This window comes from Diadema antillarum, unplaced genomic scaffold (genome assembly GCF_040938485.1).
Source record: "Diadema antillarum isolate AM-2024a unplaced genomic scaffold, OU_Dant_1.0 seq00000163_RagTag, whole genome shotgun sequence".
In the NCBI taxonomy this organism is placed as follows: Eukaryota; Metazoa; Echinodermata; class Echinoidea; order Diadematoida; family Diadematidae; genus Diadema; species Diadema antillarum.
The window spans coordinates 3,886-20,414 of record NW_027271234.1 but is presented as its reverse complement, the minus strand read 5'-3'; the positions used below and the strand labels follow the sequence as shown (position 1 = coordinate 20,414).

General features: G+C 41.2%; 1 protein-coding gene across 1 annotated transcript in view; it reads right to left on the bottom strand.

Moving 5' to 3' along the window:
* LOC139728095 (uncharacterized) overlaps positions 1-14,150 on the bottom strand; it is a 70,402-nt gene extending 56,252 nt beyond the window's left edge. The window contains exons 1-3 of the mRNA XM_071639059.1: positions 14,034-14,150; positions 7,122-7,379; positions 2,809-2,907 (exon numbers count right to left, since the gene is read on the bottom strand). Coding sequence (XP_071495160.1) covers positions 2,809-2,907; positions 7,122-7,379; positions 14,034-14,150 — 474 coding nt within the window. The remainder of the gene's footprint in view (positions 1-2,808; positions 2,908-7,121; positions 7,380-14,033) is intronic.
* Positions 14,151-16,529: the final 2,379 nt, after the last annotated feature.

The window sequence follows — 16,529 nt, the reverse complement described above, 5'->3', positions numbered from 1 at the left end:
GAGTCATTACATGCAAATTGAACGTGATGGGACTCAAAATGAAGACGTCTGTCTAGGGCAAAAAAAGAAGCCCTCCATTAATGTGTTCCTCTTTTCTTCTGACAGGGAAACCTTTAGCACGGCTTGATTGCCTCCAACGTATATTGCAAATTCATCTGCACCATTATTTGTGATTTCTCTCAGGTATGGCATGAGCATCAGACGCCGAGAAAGAGGGAATCACAATTTTCGGCATGTCGGCTTTTATGCATATTTCTCATTTATGGAAGTATTTAGGAATAGTTGTTTTTGGCCCCCTCAGATGTAAGGCACACTTACATCTACACCATCACTGTGTTATGGAGATACAAATGACAGAAAGTTGATATTCACAAGCAGAGTCCAGTTAGACGGTTTTCTGTGATTGGCCATAGCCTCTCATTCTTCTCGTGGCCCCTACCCGCTTTTCTAGGACATAGTTGATTCGTACTAATGTGGAGATGACATGCGAATGTAAGTCAACATTGTCATCACATCTTTCCCAGTGTCTTGTTCATATCATTTCAATTCCCTTTTCCCTCTGCTCTCTCAACACCCCTCCCCCACCCCTAGTCTCACCCCCCTCTTTCGTAAAGTCGTCCGGGGGATCGGTATCATACCAATTACCGTTTCTGAATCGCGACCGCCCCCCAATCGCACCCACTGCGCCAAGGCGGCTGTTTGAATAGCGTGGAGAAGCGAGGCTTTGCTTACCGGCTTCCATGTCATTCGATCCCTCTACTGAATTTTCATGTAGGCCTTTCGTAAGGTGATCAAACACACAGGCTCAAAAATGGACCCTGTCCAGAGCTAACCTTATGCAGGTTTGGCAAATACCTCTCTCCCCTTCCTTCTGACCCCCCCCCCCCCCCCCATTCATTTTTCCTCGAAAAACATGGGGGGCTAGATTAAAGAAACAAATTACAGAAGATGTTTTAAAGATAAGAAAGAGTATGTTCACCATTATGTGTTTTTTTGTTCCTAACAGCAAATGCCACAGAAATAGAGCAGTATATCAAATGTCAGCCTTTCTACTATACACAAACATCATTCAGTATTTACATATTTATAAACTGACTGGGTCATGAGTAGTCTCAGGAAAACCAAATACTACATCAGTCATGATATCCTTTTCTTGCTCTGTGCATCTCAAATCATGGAAAAGACTGATGAGTTTCATAGCTAAAGTGAAACTACTATGAAGTAATTATTTGTTATCTATAACAAAGACGTCATAACCTGACCATAAACAGCAATTTTTCTTGTGCCACAATTTCTACCATAATGTACTACAATGCGAGCACTCTGATTGGTCCTTGATGTGACTTTAAACTCTGCAAGACCTGTATGTAACATATATCATAGCCCCATGTCACACACGCAAGGTCATCTATAAAAGGTGATAGTAATCTCTTTCTCAAAGTGACAAAGGAAACAAATTCATAATCCCTTTGTGTTGTGCGTAGCTTTCCAAGAACAGGGGTCAGACTTGTGTCAAAGCTGTCTTAGTTAGATTGAAACTTACTGCTCCGACGATGTAGTGTACTAAAGAGAAAACATCAGAGCTATGGTCTAGTCTCGTTTCTAGACACCCACACATATATCTTTGTTATTTGATAAGTACTTTATTAGCACAGGTCTCTTTTCACAGAGGGTTCACTATACAACATCTTCCTTACAAAAAAGAGGGACACAATGATGCGACTACCGTTGCATACAACTTTTCTAATTTCGTATAACAGCGGGCACATATGGCAGGTGATCGGACTAAAATGGTGCGTAAAAGCTGATGTGTGTGTTTCTCCCATAATGGTGGAACTTTTCTCAAACTATTCATGAGTTGCACTTGACCTTGCACAGATCTTAAAACCAACAGACACAAGCATTCAACAAAACAGGAGGCCTAAGTGATAACCCATCCCCCACCCCTTGCTCTTCCCTCCCCCCCCCCCCCCCCCCCCACAAACATTTAGCATGCCTTCCTATTCCTAGTCAGCTCCCCATGGCACGGTGCTAGAACTGGAAGTCCATTAGCTGCCTTCCCTGGAGTCTCCAGCACACAGGCAGACTTTCTTAAGGACAACACCGGTGTGCATCGGTACCATGCATGCACATAACAAACGAGGAGGGCACATTCTGTCAAGTCAATGAGGGCATCTCATTGTCAAGGCAGGGCACTTCCACCCTTGATTAAGTGAAGGATTTTTCTGTCAAAAGACCGCAGTGGAAGAAATGAATTTAAGGGGGGTTAGTCTGCGGGCTGACCAGATATAGAATGATATGTATTTGGCACAACTGATCCCTCTAACCCACTATGCCATGCTGACATTCAAATGATTTAAAAGTGAAAGTCTAAAAAAGAAGAAGAGAAAATTGTCCATGATACTATGATGTTTGTGGATTCAAATTCGGCAAACAGTGGCACAAAAAAATGGATGAGTTGAGGCATGAATTGATACGGCAGAGATATTTTGGATAAGATGGCGGTGGTGGATGGGGGTGGGGTAGGGTGGGGAGGGCAGCTGGAAGATTGGTAGTGGCTTTCCACAATGCTATGATGTTCTTGGATTCCAATCCAATTCTTATGAGTTAATTCAAAGAATGATTTGATATGGCAGAGATATTTTGGATGAGATGAGGAGGGGTTGGGGGATGGGGATGGGGGTGGAGGATGGGGGTGGGATAGGGAGGAGGAGGGGATGGTTGGTAGTGGCTGTCAGAATGATACAGATGAGAAGGAGGAGGAAGAGTTTTTGGCTCAATCCATGCATGGGTAAGAGGATACCCTACCTCGTCCATGGCTTTGACGTCAGCACCTTTCTGTAGTAATTCCTGAACCAGTTCTCGGTTGCCAATTTGCGATGCGCACATAAGAGATGTCTGTCCGCCCTAGCAAAAGGTGAAAATGAAATAAAAAGACCAATAACATCATATTAATGACATGTCTGGACCCAATTACTACTGTCAGTATCAGAACAGAACAAATAAGTGATCACAGTTCACTGTCGATATTGCAAGTAGGTATGAGACTACGCAACACAAATTTTGCAGCTGACATCACTGCAAATACCTTAGCAAATGAAATACACCAATCTTTCATTTCTTTTTTAACAAAATCATGTCAAAACAAAGAGTATTTTTCCTGTTCCTTTTTTTCACACAAGATGAGTTACACACTAAAGTAATGATGAGAAACAGCAACAATTTTATTTTATCATGCCATGTGCTACGAGCACCTTCATTCCCCAAAGTACATGTTTACTAGTCACACATGAGCATCAAATTTACACCATAATTATGATATCATGTGGTATGCCAACATCTTCATCGGTCATTCTCATGTGGTTAGTTAAATATGTCCAGGGATGCAGTTCAGGAGCCAAAATGGCACTTGCAACTAAACAGGGACATTACGGGAGTTGAGGCGAGTTCAGGTTGTGACTCTTATTGCACCACATAAACTGCCTCGTTTTAACGACAGCCATAATCAAGTGCAGCAGCTTGTTGATAGCGTTACATATGGCGGGTGTTTGACTGCAGATATTTATGGCTCATCTTCCGAGCGTTTACGAGAGGATTGGCGGATTATTAACGCACCATGTTCACTTTTAGATCGTTTTCTTTGGACGTCAACCTAGTCACTTATTTATGTTTAAAGTAGAGCAATATCGACTACTGCCTCTGAAGTTACATCTCAGAAGTGCAGGGATCGAATTTTGTGCCATATGGTCCAAAGAAAATTACATTGTCTTTTGAAATAAGATTTGCAAAATACATTGACATCTGGGGTGCATATTGATGGTACATTGAGAGGGGAAAACAAAATTTGGTTTGTCAAAGAAATATATTTATATTAAATCTGTGAGCTCTACAAAAAAAACCAAACACAACAACAGCATCCTACGCATTGTATTTATTTCCCTGGCAACACAACTCGACACACTGCGTGACCTTTTACAACAGTTCATGTTACACACACTTGGCTGTCTATAAGCTCCAAAGGGAATATCTAGCAAATGAACTGTTGTGTGGCAACAAAATCATGATAGCAACACAGCATATTTGTGATATTGACAGGAGAGATACAATGTAGGACACACAATATGGTCAGTTTGTCCAAGGAAGTTCAAACACATGAAGCTCCTTGGTATGTCAGTACATCATTTAATAGAGCAGGGCAACAATGAATAAACATTGTATCATCCACTTGCCTGGATGGGTGCTCGGGTAAGGGGACCCACATACTACAAAGACACGTGTCTGTTCATATCTCTTGCCTAGCAGTAAATTTTTGATTGCCCCGGGCAAGCAGTCAAATTGGTTTATAGGACCCTAAACTGCTTTTTAAGGAAACCTTTAAAGTAGCCATGTTTTAGTCACATGACCGTGACATCACTGGAATTGACATCGACATCGTTAGCAGATGCCTGACACAAATATCAATTCCATCTTCCAAGAGAAGTCAACTACATCTCTCCTTGGGGATTATCACAACGTACTGTGATAGCTGGTGTCTAAAGAAGAGTCCTGCAAAACCTTTTTTTTTTGCATATTCTGAATACTTTGCAGGCATATTTCACAAATCGAGAGTTGTATCACAATTTCATGGGAGGTTGAATTAGCAATCGGGAACCCCCTTTCAGCAGAACATGGTAAATTCATGTTGGATTATCGCTCTCATAATAGTAATATATATATTTTGGCAGATTGTTAAATTTGCAAATATTTTTGACTCGCAAAGTTCACAAAAAAACAAACACAAACCCAAATGATATGAAGAGCTTGACTGCAAAATGAGTTAACTTCATTATTGTGGCCGCGAAATATTTGTGATTACGGCTGCTATAAGACAAAGACAATAATAAGAAAATATAAGATGCTTTTAATAATAACTTCAACAATATTCCTTGTAATCTAACACTGGAAAGGGATTGTTTTGCTCTATCTGATGAGGGACTTACAATGTACTTTAAAAATGCTTAAAACTGGTGCTTATCACACATCAAACTCTCAAAATATTCACCATCTACTGTATGTCTCCGGACAAAATATAGAAGTAAATTCCCATGCCCATGTCATAAAATACTATTTAGCTCATGATTTTGTATGCCAAAGAGCAAACGGCTATTTAAAGATTCTCGATGAGTACCCTGTTAGATGACTAAATGTTTGGACAGTCATAACTTTGCTGCCCATGATGTTCAAGTTGTGCTCACACAACATTATTATATCACTGATGTGTATTATCCAATAATGGGGGGGGGGGGGGGACAAAAAAAATGGAATTAAATCTTCAGATTTTATCCTTTTTAAGACACAATGGACTTGTCATATATCGGTACTTAGGATGAATTGAATTCTCTACCCTTTCAGCTACACTACATAAAGGCAGAACTTTATCGAGAATCATACAGTGTCACAAACGCATTAATCATTATGCCACTATCTCAATAATCAAAATTTACTCTCGCAATAAATTGATATACAACCTGAATGCCTCGCTGCAAATCCCATTATCGATGTTAATGTCGAGAATATGGCAATGTCGTTACCCATTCCGGATAGGAAACTTGATGTATCGTGCAGTTAACTACATGTACAATCACAAAAACAGCCGGGGTATGAAAATGAACCACTTATGAATGTCTTGTCTTGTCTCAAAGAGTTTATCAAGCTTTCCTCCCAGAGGTACATATGCAAAATTGCCTCAGGCAATGGGAATACACTGATAAGTGATGATGCCATGTTGAGAAAATGAATTAGTACAAATTTCATATTACAACAATGTCCCCATCTTTATGGCACATAAGATAGAGTCTATACAGATATATAGACAGATAAAGTTATGATAACATGATCAACTGTGATTATCATATTCAAATACATAACTTTAGACCTCAGCTGACCAATGACCATTGGTCAAGGAGTCTCACACACTCTGATGACACCTAAAGCGCATGACATCTCAACAAAAATGCACTGAAACACACCACTAAAAGTTTATCTCACATACATTAATAGGTGGTATAACTAAACAAAAAAGCTCATTTGCTAGGATTAGGTCATACATTCTGGTGATGCCAGCTCCTGAGAGATTTTGACATCACAAACAAACATACGCACACACACCTACACACATATGTAGACAAAAACAAGGAGTATTGCTTTCATACAAATTCTGCTCTTCAGAGCTAAAATCTCAATAGAAGGAAGACATAATTCCTTTAGATAAGCATATCACTCTATCACAGGTGTCGACAAGTAAGAGAAATGAAAGGGGGAGGGGGTGGAGAAGTCGCATGATTTGATGAACACAAAAGAGAAAGGATTCACCAGCAAATCAGCCGTTCTTTCCGAGGCCTGTGTACTCGGGAACGGAATCCATCTAAATGTTATGCTAATGAGGAAGATGAAATTCAGAAGAGAAAATGCATCTGTGGCTGATCAGAGAATGTCACGAAGCTTTGCTACCGCAAACCCGCATCCCATTAGCCGACACGCCAAGCTGCCAAATCTGGAGTATCCACGCATGTACGCCAAATGCAGCGAGATGACTGACGGGAAATCGCGCTTTTCATGGCAACATATAAAATTCCCGAGTAGAGCCTTTAGGCATAGTATCGCCACTGTGTGCTGTTCCTAAAATCTGGTTAGATCCCAAAATCTCCAGTTATTCCTTCAGCACTGCATGAGGACGAAATATGAAATGTCAGTATGATTTGAACTGCGCAAAAGCAATCACTCGCTCTCCAATACGACACGAGCTGGAAAGGACAGTATATTGAAGTCGCTTTCTGAGTATGGTCACACTTAATCCCGGGATCAGGTCATGGGTAGAAGTCATAACAAATCCCTTTTAGCCTCCAGCATCCCCCACACCTCCTTAGATGTGGTTCACTCTACCAGCCCGGGGCAAATATGATTCCTGACATCTTGGGAGGGAGACAGCACACACACAGATGCTGCCATGGGGTAAAGATGCAAAGGCCATATCAGCCATAGTCACTTGTGGATGCCGCTGAAGATGCCGCCTTCAGATCTCCATGGAGACATGGCTTAAGAGGCAGGTATCCTCATCACTCTCGGCTCCACGGGATGCTCACCAAAGGCATCACAGAACCATGGTAACAAGAACAGAAGGGGTACAAGATGGTCCTGGAGGATGATGACAGTGATGGGGGGATGAGGAGAATGAAGTCACCACGGTGACAGTTTCTACCGGTGATAAGCTGGATCGCTGACGTGGTTGGGAGAAGCAGCAGCGAGTAGCAGACAGGAGCAAGCGGCCAGCCACTTGGCATCTCATCATAACTGGAATACGCTGGCTGACTGGGAGATCCCTCCGCATCTTGGATGCTGCGCTATTAATTCCCGCACACGACAGAGAGCAATGCGAGGGCAGAAATCTTTTCTACTCATCGGCTCACCAGCAGCTAGTCTCCTCTCACCAGTCTTCTTATGCCAATAAGGAGACCGGTGCCGTGATTATTGTCTGCATCATCATACAGTTGCCCTGCCATCATAGGGCATCGTTTCAAATGTCACCGATGAAAAGTTTTGACTAAAATCTAATCGTGGAGTAAATGTCAAAAGATGACTTTTTGCTTTATCAAGATGTATTACAAGATGGCACCAAACTCTTCCTCTCTGAATACTGCAAAACAAATCTGACTTCTAGACACACAGAGAGAGAAAATTTTCCGTCCCCTCCCCCTTCCAAAAAAGACATTCAAAAGGCTGAAAGTTGATGTCTGTTTACATGGATCACATAGGCAAATGCTTAAATGTTTCATTTCATACTCCGGAGGCCTAACACTCAGAGACTATGAGGGGTTTCAGACTTACAAAAGAGCTTGTTTTTAATCACATTTCTCAAAAAGCAGAAGTGGTTCTAAACCTGCTTTTGAGTTAAATTATGGAACGTTCACATGATATACAGACTTGAATCTCCGCGCCGAATGCGAAATGAAAATGGCGCTCCATACAACAGCGATGCCACAACATCCATACCTTTAAAAAACACAACTCTTCTAGGACACTTTAATACTGCCTGTGCAAGAGTACGTAGATGGTGGAAGTGAATGCAAGTTTATTCTGAGCGTCATCACTCCAAAGTTATTTTAGAGGTCACACCTTTCAGACTGCATAATGCATACAATGTATTTGAAACACTCCCAGACCACGATTGCCCTCACGTGATATGTAAAACATGTGTAGAAGGAACATAATTCAAGATTGCCTTCAGACTTACAGAAAATATTTAATCAGCATTAAGCATTATTTTCTTAGTACATAGTACAAATGAGTGATCATGTTTTCGTTGTTTGCTTGCTTGTTTGTTTGTTTGTTTGTTTGTTTTCTTTGTTGTTGTTGGGTTTTTTTTTTTTTTTTTGGGGGGGGGGGGGTAAAGTCTGAATTTCCTCAATGTTTTCCCATCCCTCCATCCTGTGTACATGGGAACTCTGTAATTAGCAGCTGTAAATGGCCGTGCTGGGCAAGAAACACCCACCAAACAGACTTGGCCAGAGCGTGGTCTTCCGTTCCGCCAGCACTCGGCATCATCGCGTTTTTTAGCCCCCCCCCCCCCCCCCCCCAGCCCCTCGGGCCGCCAAGAAGCACCGGCAGCCAGCAGCGTTTGGCACCTCTCTATCAAATAGAGGACAAAGCTGCATTGATTTTTACTTCCTTCTTCTTCTTCCCCTCGTGTTTGGTCAAGGGGGAGCGGGAACCATAGACTGCGGCCAGGTTTGCGTTTGGTGTAGAAATGTGCTCTCCCGAGACAAACCGAAAGAGAGCGAGAGAGAGAGACACGCGTGCGCGTATGCACACACACACACACACACACACACACACACACACACACACACATGCACCAATGAAAGATTAGAAAAAAGAGTAGGGAAGAGCACAGATATCAAAGAGGAAAAAGGGAGTGTGAAAAAGAGCGGGAGAGGTAGAGAGGGACGAGAGGAGGGGAAAAGTGACATAGTGATAGATTGTGTCACAGGGATATGCTTACATATGTGTGCAGGAATGCAACTCGAGCCCCATTATTTCTCTTTCCGTCTCGCTTTCACGCTCTGCATCTTGGAAGGAAGACACTACACTTGTGCGAGGTGCTCGAGTGTTGGAGCTTTTATACAGACTCTTGTTTTCTTTCCATTCTGGAAATGTCCATATGTACATGTGTGTATGTGTGTGTGCATGCATTAATTGCACGTATATCCACGTGAGCTCCTCACCCTGCATACTGTAACCATGTAATAATGTTTGTGTAAATGCCTACATTGTAGATGTCTGAATGACAGACAGTGAGAGGAAAAATGTAACATCATTGTCATCTGCATATTTTTTACAATTTGATATAGACGATATAAATCAGAATAATGCTGATGATGATGATGGTAATGATAAATAGTAGTAGTAGTAAGAACACAACAATGATAATGAAAATGAAAAATAAAAATAATAATGGTAATGACAGTGCTAATAATAACAATAATGATAATGATAATAACAATAATGATAATGATAATAACAATAATGATAATGATAATAATAATGATAATATTAAATGTTATAATTATTATTATTATTATTATTATTATTATTATCATTATTATTATTATCATTATTATTATCATTATCATCATCTTCATTATTATTATTATTATTATTATTATCATCATTATCATTATTGTTATCATTATCATAATCACCATCATCATCATCATAACAGTAATAATCATAATTGGATATCAATAACAATAAAAGTCTACTATGGCACATTTAATAAGCATGGAAACTAGGTATACTAATTTGATTGCTGAATCATATTATCTGCATATTCATATACCTCAACAGCAGTAAAACAACCTACTTTATTTCTATCTGTCTCTTTCTCTATTTGTGTGTCTATCTGTCTATCCACCCATCCATATGCCATCCCTTTATTCCATCCATCTCTCTCTCCCCCTTATCTCTATCTATCTATCTATCTATCTATCTATCTATCTATCTATCTAACATGTAGACATACAATGTAATTATATGCATCTCTCTCCATTGACTCCCCTCTCCTCTGGAGTATTCATCCTTTCTTCCATCTGATCTGTCAAGCACAACTCCTTCTCCATCTTCTTCATTTGCTCACCATCACACTTCGTTAGGAAGCCAAGCCGGTGACTCCATTCTGCCTACAGTGTGCCATCCTAGCATGTCATTTATATTACAACCCCACTTCACGTTGGCACCACCGGTAACCTGCTGCTGCATCGTATGCCTCCATTTGCTCGCAGAAAAAGAAGACAAAGAAGGAAAAGAGAAGAGAGAGGAAAAGGGGAAAAAAAGAGAGAACAGCATGCATTCATGCCCAGCTTCTGTGCATCAATTCTCTCGGAGAGCTAGGAGGGATGACGGCAGGAGCATCATATCTATGATGGGAGGATGCACCCATCTCTGTCCAAAGGAGCAACACATAGATACACACATATACACACACACACACACACACACGCACACATACATACATACACCATCACACTTGCGCTGAGATGGAGGAGCACACGATGATTGCAGTGACTTGTAAACACACAGGCACATGCATGCTGCACACAGAGGCTGCACTGGTGCGCCTAACCCACCCGCCCCGCACTCCCCCCCCCCCCCCATGCATCCTCCCACGGGGAAGACGTTGTTGATACTTCACTCAAATCGACTTGCTTAATGCGATCCGTTGCGAAACCAGTTTGTCCGCTGCGCCACGCAGAGTGACGTTCCCTCATCCGTGCAGGGAGAAGTAGCCATTTGAACTTCCCACACCGGCAAGTTACAAACCCGAGGTGATCTTGCAGAATTTTTGAGGTGATGCGGATGAGAGGCGCTGACTGTGCTCTGTTAGGAGCGTAACGAGCGGGGTGTGTGCTCAAAACCATGACATTTTCACCGCCCCATTTACCACCTAGTTGACTAAGAAGCTCAATATTCTGTCACACTACAACATATCCAATATGAAACTACTGTCAGGAATGCCTAGCCTTCAGTTCTCATCCATTTGACATGCAAGGATTATGTCTCTTTAACCCTCTAGGAGTGTCTGTCTCAGAATGTCATTGCCACAGTACATGAAAGCTTTGCCTTTGGCAATGGTGGGGTTTAGCTCTTTCAGTGCTGTTTGCAAACATGTTTACAGTTGTACTGTAAGGTTGCTGTGTTCCTGGGAGAGTCAAAAAAGGAGAGCAGTGTATGTCATTACAGAAAGGGGTAGGACCCCATTCACACTTTTGACAAGAATTGACATAATCCATACCGTATCTTAATCAGACATCATACCTCAACCTTCTCAATTTTTATGGATCAGTTGAAACTCTCATGTGAACTACATCCAAATCTACAACCATCACATTAAAACATCCTTGAAGAAGTTGAGGATTCTTTCTTTGTTAGGCATTAAATCATTTAATCTGCTAATTGCTCATCACGACCCTCCTTTGAATATAATCATAATTGATGGAAACTACATTTGTACACTCTGGACAACATAAGGCATACTGTATTGAACAACTAGATCTGATACACCTTAGAATTATCTTTTTCTCACAATGACCTCATGGCTACCAACCGAAATAGATTACGCGTCACATGTAAACAAAAAATTCGACCCAACACTCTAAATCTATAAAACTATGTGGTAAATCAAACAGAAGTATTTCATCTGTTCTGTGTGTGCTCAACTATTCATATCACACCGATCGGACGGATATATGACATGTGTATATCCTCCACAGTGCCTGAAATAGCAACAGCGATAACACGTCTTTGTGCGCCTCAATGACATAGCAGCAGAGTACCCAAATTAAACCCAGCGCCCTCGCTGCCAGCCGACGAGTTATGCAACACCCAGGGCAGATGATTTCCTTATCTCAACAAACCCATTACTTGCACTGGCACTGCACTTTGAAGTACTTCTGGTTAGCACACCTGGGTTTGTTATGTTGTTTTTCTTCCCTACCTTCAGTAGGAAACCTCTCTGGTGTACATAGAAAGCATGTGTTTTTTCTTCCACAGGCACACAAAGGCTAAAAACAAATGCAAATTATACTTCGCCACAACGATCACATTTGTTAGCAAAGATGAACACTCTTTGCAGGAGGTTTCAAGACAGCAGCAAGAAGCTGTTAATGCATAGAAGTTTCTTCCTTTTTTTTTCCTTCTCCACGGCAAACGCTCAGCCTTATACCAAAACAAAGCACCTGAGTATTCCCCTAGCCAAATATCGGATGGACCGCAGAGCGAAAACGGAGCAGTAAATGGACTGCAATTTGCCCCGTCCCGTGCTGACATTTGGAATTAGAATCTCTCGATTTCAATTAGCCATCCACATCCTCTCTGTCCGCGGTGTAAACCTGCATCAGTCTGCATCAGCCACTGTGAGCCTTGGAGGTACTCATGAACAACAGTGACACAAGGAACATAGGAAGATGCTGCTTGAAACATCTCCCATAGCTTAGCTGCACATCAGTCAAAATGTCCATCTATCGGCCTCATATGAGCCGAGAGAAAAACTTTCACATGGCCCTATTTCATGTTAAAGGACAAGTCAACCTTCATATACATAAGGATTGAGAGAATGCAGCAATATTAGCAGAACACATCTGTGAAGGTTTGACGAAAATTGGACAATCCATTCAAAAGTTAAAAATATTTTAAGTATCAGCGCAGTCACTGCTGGAAGAGAAGACTACTACAGTGAATGATGTCATATGCGTACAACTATATAAGGAAAATAAAAAGAGAATTTCACAAAACTTTACTTTTGGAATAAAGTGCACATTTCTTCGACTTGCCACTGATGTATGTTAAGGGTAATATTATTCCCCCTGCCTACTGAAAGAGAGAAGTCGAGTGTTCTTTTGTTACGCGAGAAAAATGGAAATATGTTGAATTTTCTTTATTCTTTCTTTATATCATTGTACTCATGTGACATCACAAGCTATAGTAGTCTTTTCATCCAGCTGTGACTGAGCAGAAACTTCATAACTTTTTAACGGATTGTCCGATTTTGCTCAAACTCTCACTGATGTGTTCTGCTAATATTGCTGCATTCACTCAACCCACATGTCTATGAAGGTGAACTTGTCCTTTAAGGATCTTGAGACTGCTCAGAATGATAATCTATTAGCAATACAAAATACAAGGACCTGAAAAAGGTAGCATATGAGTTTAAGTTAGCTGAAAGTCAAGCATTGTCATCATACATGTCTTGGTGTGACGTGTGTCGAAACTACAAGCTTAAAATTCAAGCAATGTCATCATACTCAGACTGCAGATGCTATCAGACATGAGTCCCTTCATACACTTTTCATCTCTTCACACTGTGGATTACCCATTTTGTGACAAGTTTTAAAACTGGGTTCCACGACATTTGCTCCTGCGACAATTACTCCCATGAAATATCTGCATGCTGTGCCAAACATAAATTCTATACCACACAAACATAACACTAGCCCTAATCCTAATCCTCACATGAAACTAAACCTTTAACCCTAACACAACCCTAACCCTAATCCTAAGTCCTTGGAGAAAATAAGACTGGAGCAGCTGTCACTGTCGCCCCAGCGACGATATGTCATGTCACCTAAAACTGACAGTTAACTTCAGCTTGACAATAGCATGAAATATGTCCTCTTTTTTTCTTTCTTTGCTTTTTCAATATTGCAAGCAGAAAAAGGAGATAAATTTGTGATGATAACCAAACTGGGATGCACAATGGAAAGCATGACTGCCAGAAAGCATAGTATGTGATGGTATAAATCACCACTTTTATGTTTTACGTGTTGCTTTGAAGGGGTGGGTGGGAAGAGTTCAAGCATATCAACAATTTATCATCTTCGCAGCAAACAAGTGTACAGAGTCCTTCTCTGTCTCCACACATACAGAGAACAAGAAACAGACAGGCAGTCAGACAAACAGACAGATGATGAGACAGTGCTAAGATAGTATCCGAGACCACTTACATACATGGGCGTGGCACTTGTGGCATTCATTCCCCAATGATGCAGGATGGGCCCTTCATCCAGCTGTGGAAGAAAGACTTCTTCCACCTGTGGCAGGAAGACTTCATCTCCATCCATGTCAGAATTCAAGGCAACCACTACGCCACTGACCAATATCCCTGCCAAGACTGCTACATCCACTTTATACGACCACTTACGGAGTTAAATATTGGACTTCATGTTCAGTAGAGAGGGCAGTAATCATAACCACATGAAATGGACCACGAACCCCCGCTCCCCCAATCAAGTGATACTTCTTCTTGGTCAATCTATCCAGGGATGTTACAGATAGCACAATCTACGACTCCATCCTTTTTGTCGCTGTTTTTTCTTCACATATTTCATGTACTAGTATCCTGTGACGTATACTCTATTGAATATATATTTTCCTTTCCAAATGCCTCCAGCAGACAGCATAAGAGTCTGGTATATAAAGCCGTTTGATGATAACAACACAAAAATCAACGTTGAGAAGCTTATTAAGGTGATGTCTCCGACATCTGGGACAAGCTTTCATAGCATTCTGTCGTTAAGCAGGCATCACGACGTCGGGACAACGGAGAGTTGACATGCCGGGAGCAAGAGTGCCAACACTGGGGCATTTGCATCAACCAACCATCCCTGGAATATGAAGACGCTGCATTCTCCTTCATGACACTGCGACTACTATTCTCTGATAATGGCAAATCGGACCGGTAAATTTTCTTCCAATTCGCTGCCAGCAAAATCTATCTAGCAATAATATCAATCGCCCAGAATCTTTTGTGGCTGCGTTTCTGCACTCTCCAGCATTCTTGAGCCCCTTGGCTTGTCCTTGCCTCCTACTGTTCATCCACAGCCAGCGAGAGAGAGAGAAGACTCCCGATTGTCACGGTGATGCAGGTTCTTACACCAGTTACCACATCACCAGGCATCTATGCCAAGCATCACAGAGCTACACGGTAGCACTGTCCCAAGGCCTGGGACTTTTCGCAAGTATTCCCCCACCGGTGACTGCAAAACGTATCGCCTGTCCAATCTGATTCGCATCAGGGCCTTAAGGATGCAAAAATCAGAAATGTCAACGTTCCTCTCCCCTTATAGTTCGTCCGCCACCTTTTGGCACTCGTGGCAAAATGGAGGTCGGGCCCTAGATACAAGGTCTTTAACTGTTCTAAAAGCAATGGGCTGATGAGAAGCTCACATATGAATAATCAATCATGCAATAACAGCCAGGCCCAGACAGCAGGCTCCAACATTGACAAAGCTAAGGCGTATCTTGAATTGTCAGCCTTTACAAGGTCAGGAATGAGATCACAAAAAGGAATATGAACGAAAGGTGTATGATCAAATAAACTAATTACGTAACCATTAGTGAAGTCATAAAACAAATAATGACCGAAATTGAATCAAGCTCTGACATACCCATCCTACAACAACAACAGATAAGCAATGATATGTCATGTATAACAACTGAAGTCATCAATCACCCACTACACTGAGCACAGGATCACGTTATATGTGAAATAATCAATTGAATAGCTACTAAATGATATAATATTTCATATTATATACATCTAAATGGCACAATATTGCAGTAAATATCATAAAGAATCATATTTTTATCTGCTTGAATTCCTTGTTCAAAAAAGGGGATAACATTCTTTGATCCATACCTATCCTCATCATGGATGATGTTCATCTCCAAGGCTAGTGTCATTGTTAATATAGGATGCCAAATCCGGATGTTCAGGAACTACAGCAGGTGCACAGCCTACTGCCAAGGTATTACTCCTATCCCAGTGCCTCAAATGCAGAAACTCTGAGTAAACTCAATGACCAGCCTTGATTTAGTCATTCATCTCTTGACTGGTACCACAAATGAGTTTAAATGCAGACATATATGCCACAGGCTTCTGAAGCTATCTGAACCTTTATGGTAGATTCATTCCTTTTGAGGCAATGAATGTGCATTTCTATGAAGATTTCAAGCAAACAAACAAACAAAAACAGTGGAAGAGAGGTGGGAAGATATCACCGTAGAAAAGTAGATTGTGACTTGCATGATGTAGACGCACCATCACATTGCAGTACAGTGAATGCACTTATAAAAAGAAAATACAGGAAATCAGCAGTAAGGCATTAACTCCTAAAAGTTCTGAAATTTTTTTAAAAGTAACGTCTCAAACATAAAAGAACCACTTTCAATTTGTTCTGTAGAAATATCTCAAACATTAAAAAAAAAAAGACTTTCAATTTGTTCAGTGGAGAAATGTCTCAAACATAAAAGAACTACAAAAGGCATTAAACTAAAGCAATTGTGCATCTAAGGAGAGGACATATCACCTTTTGGTACTGTATGAAGGTCACATACCTAACACACTTTCTCTCTGTCCTCAGTCTACCCTCTCTGTGACCCAACCATCCAAGCTTTTCATTCTGTTCCTCTCATTAATGTGTCAGCTGTCTATGGCATAC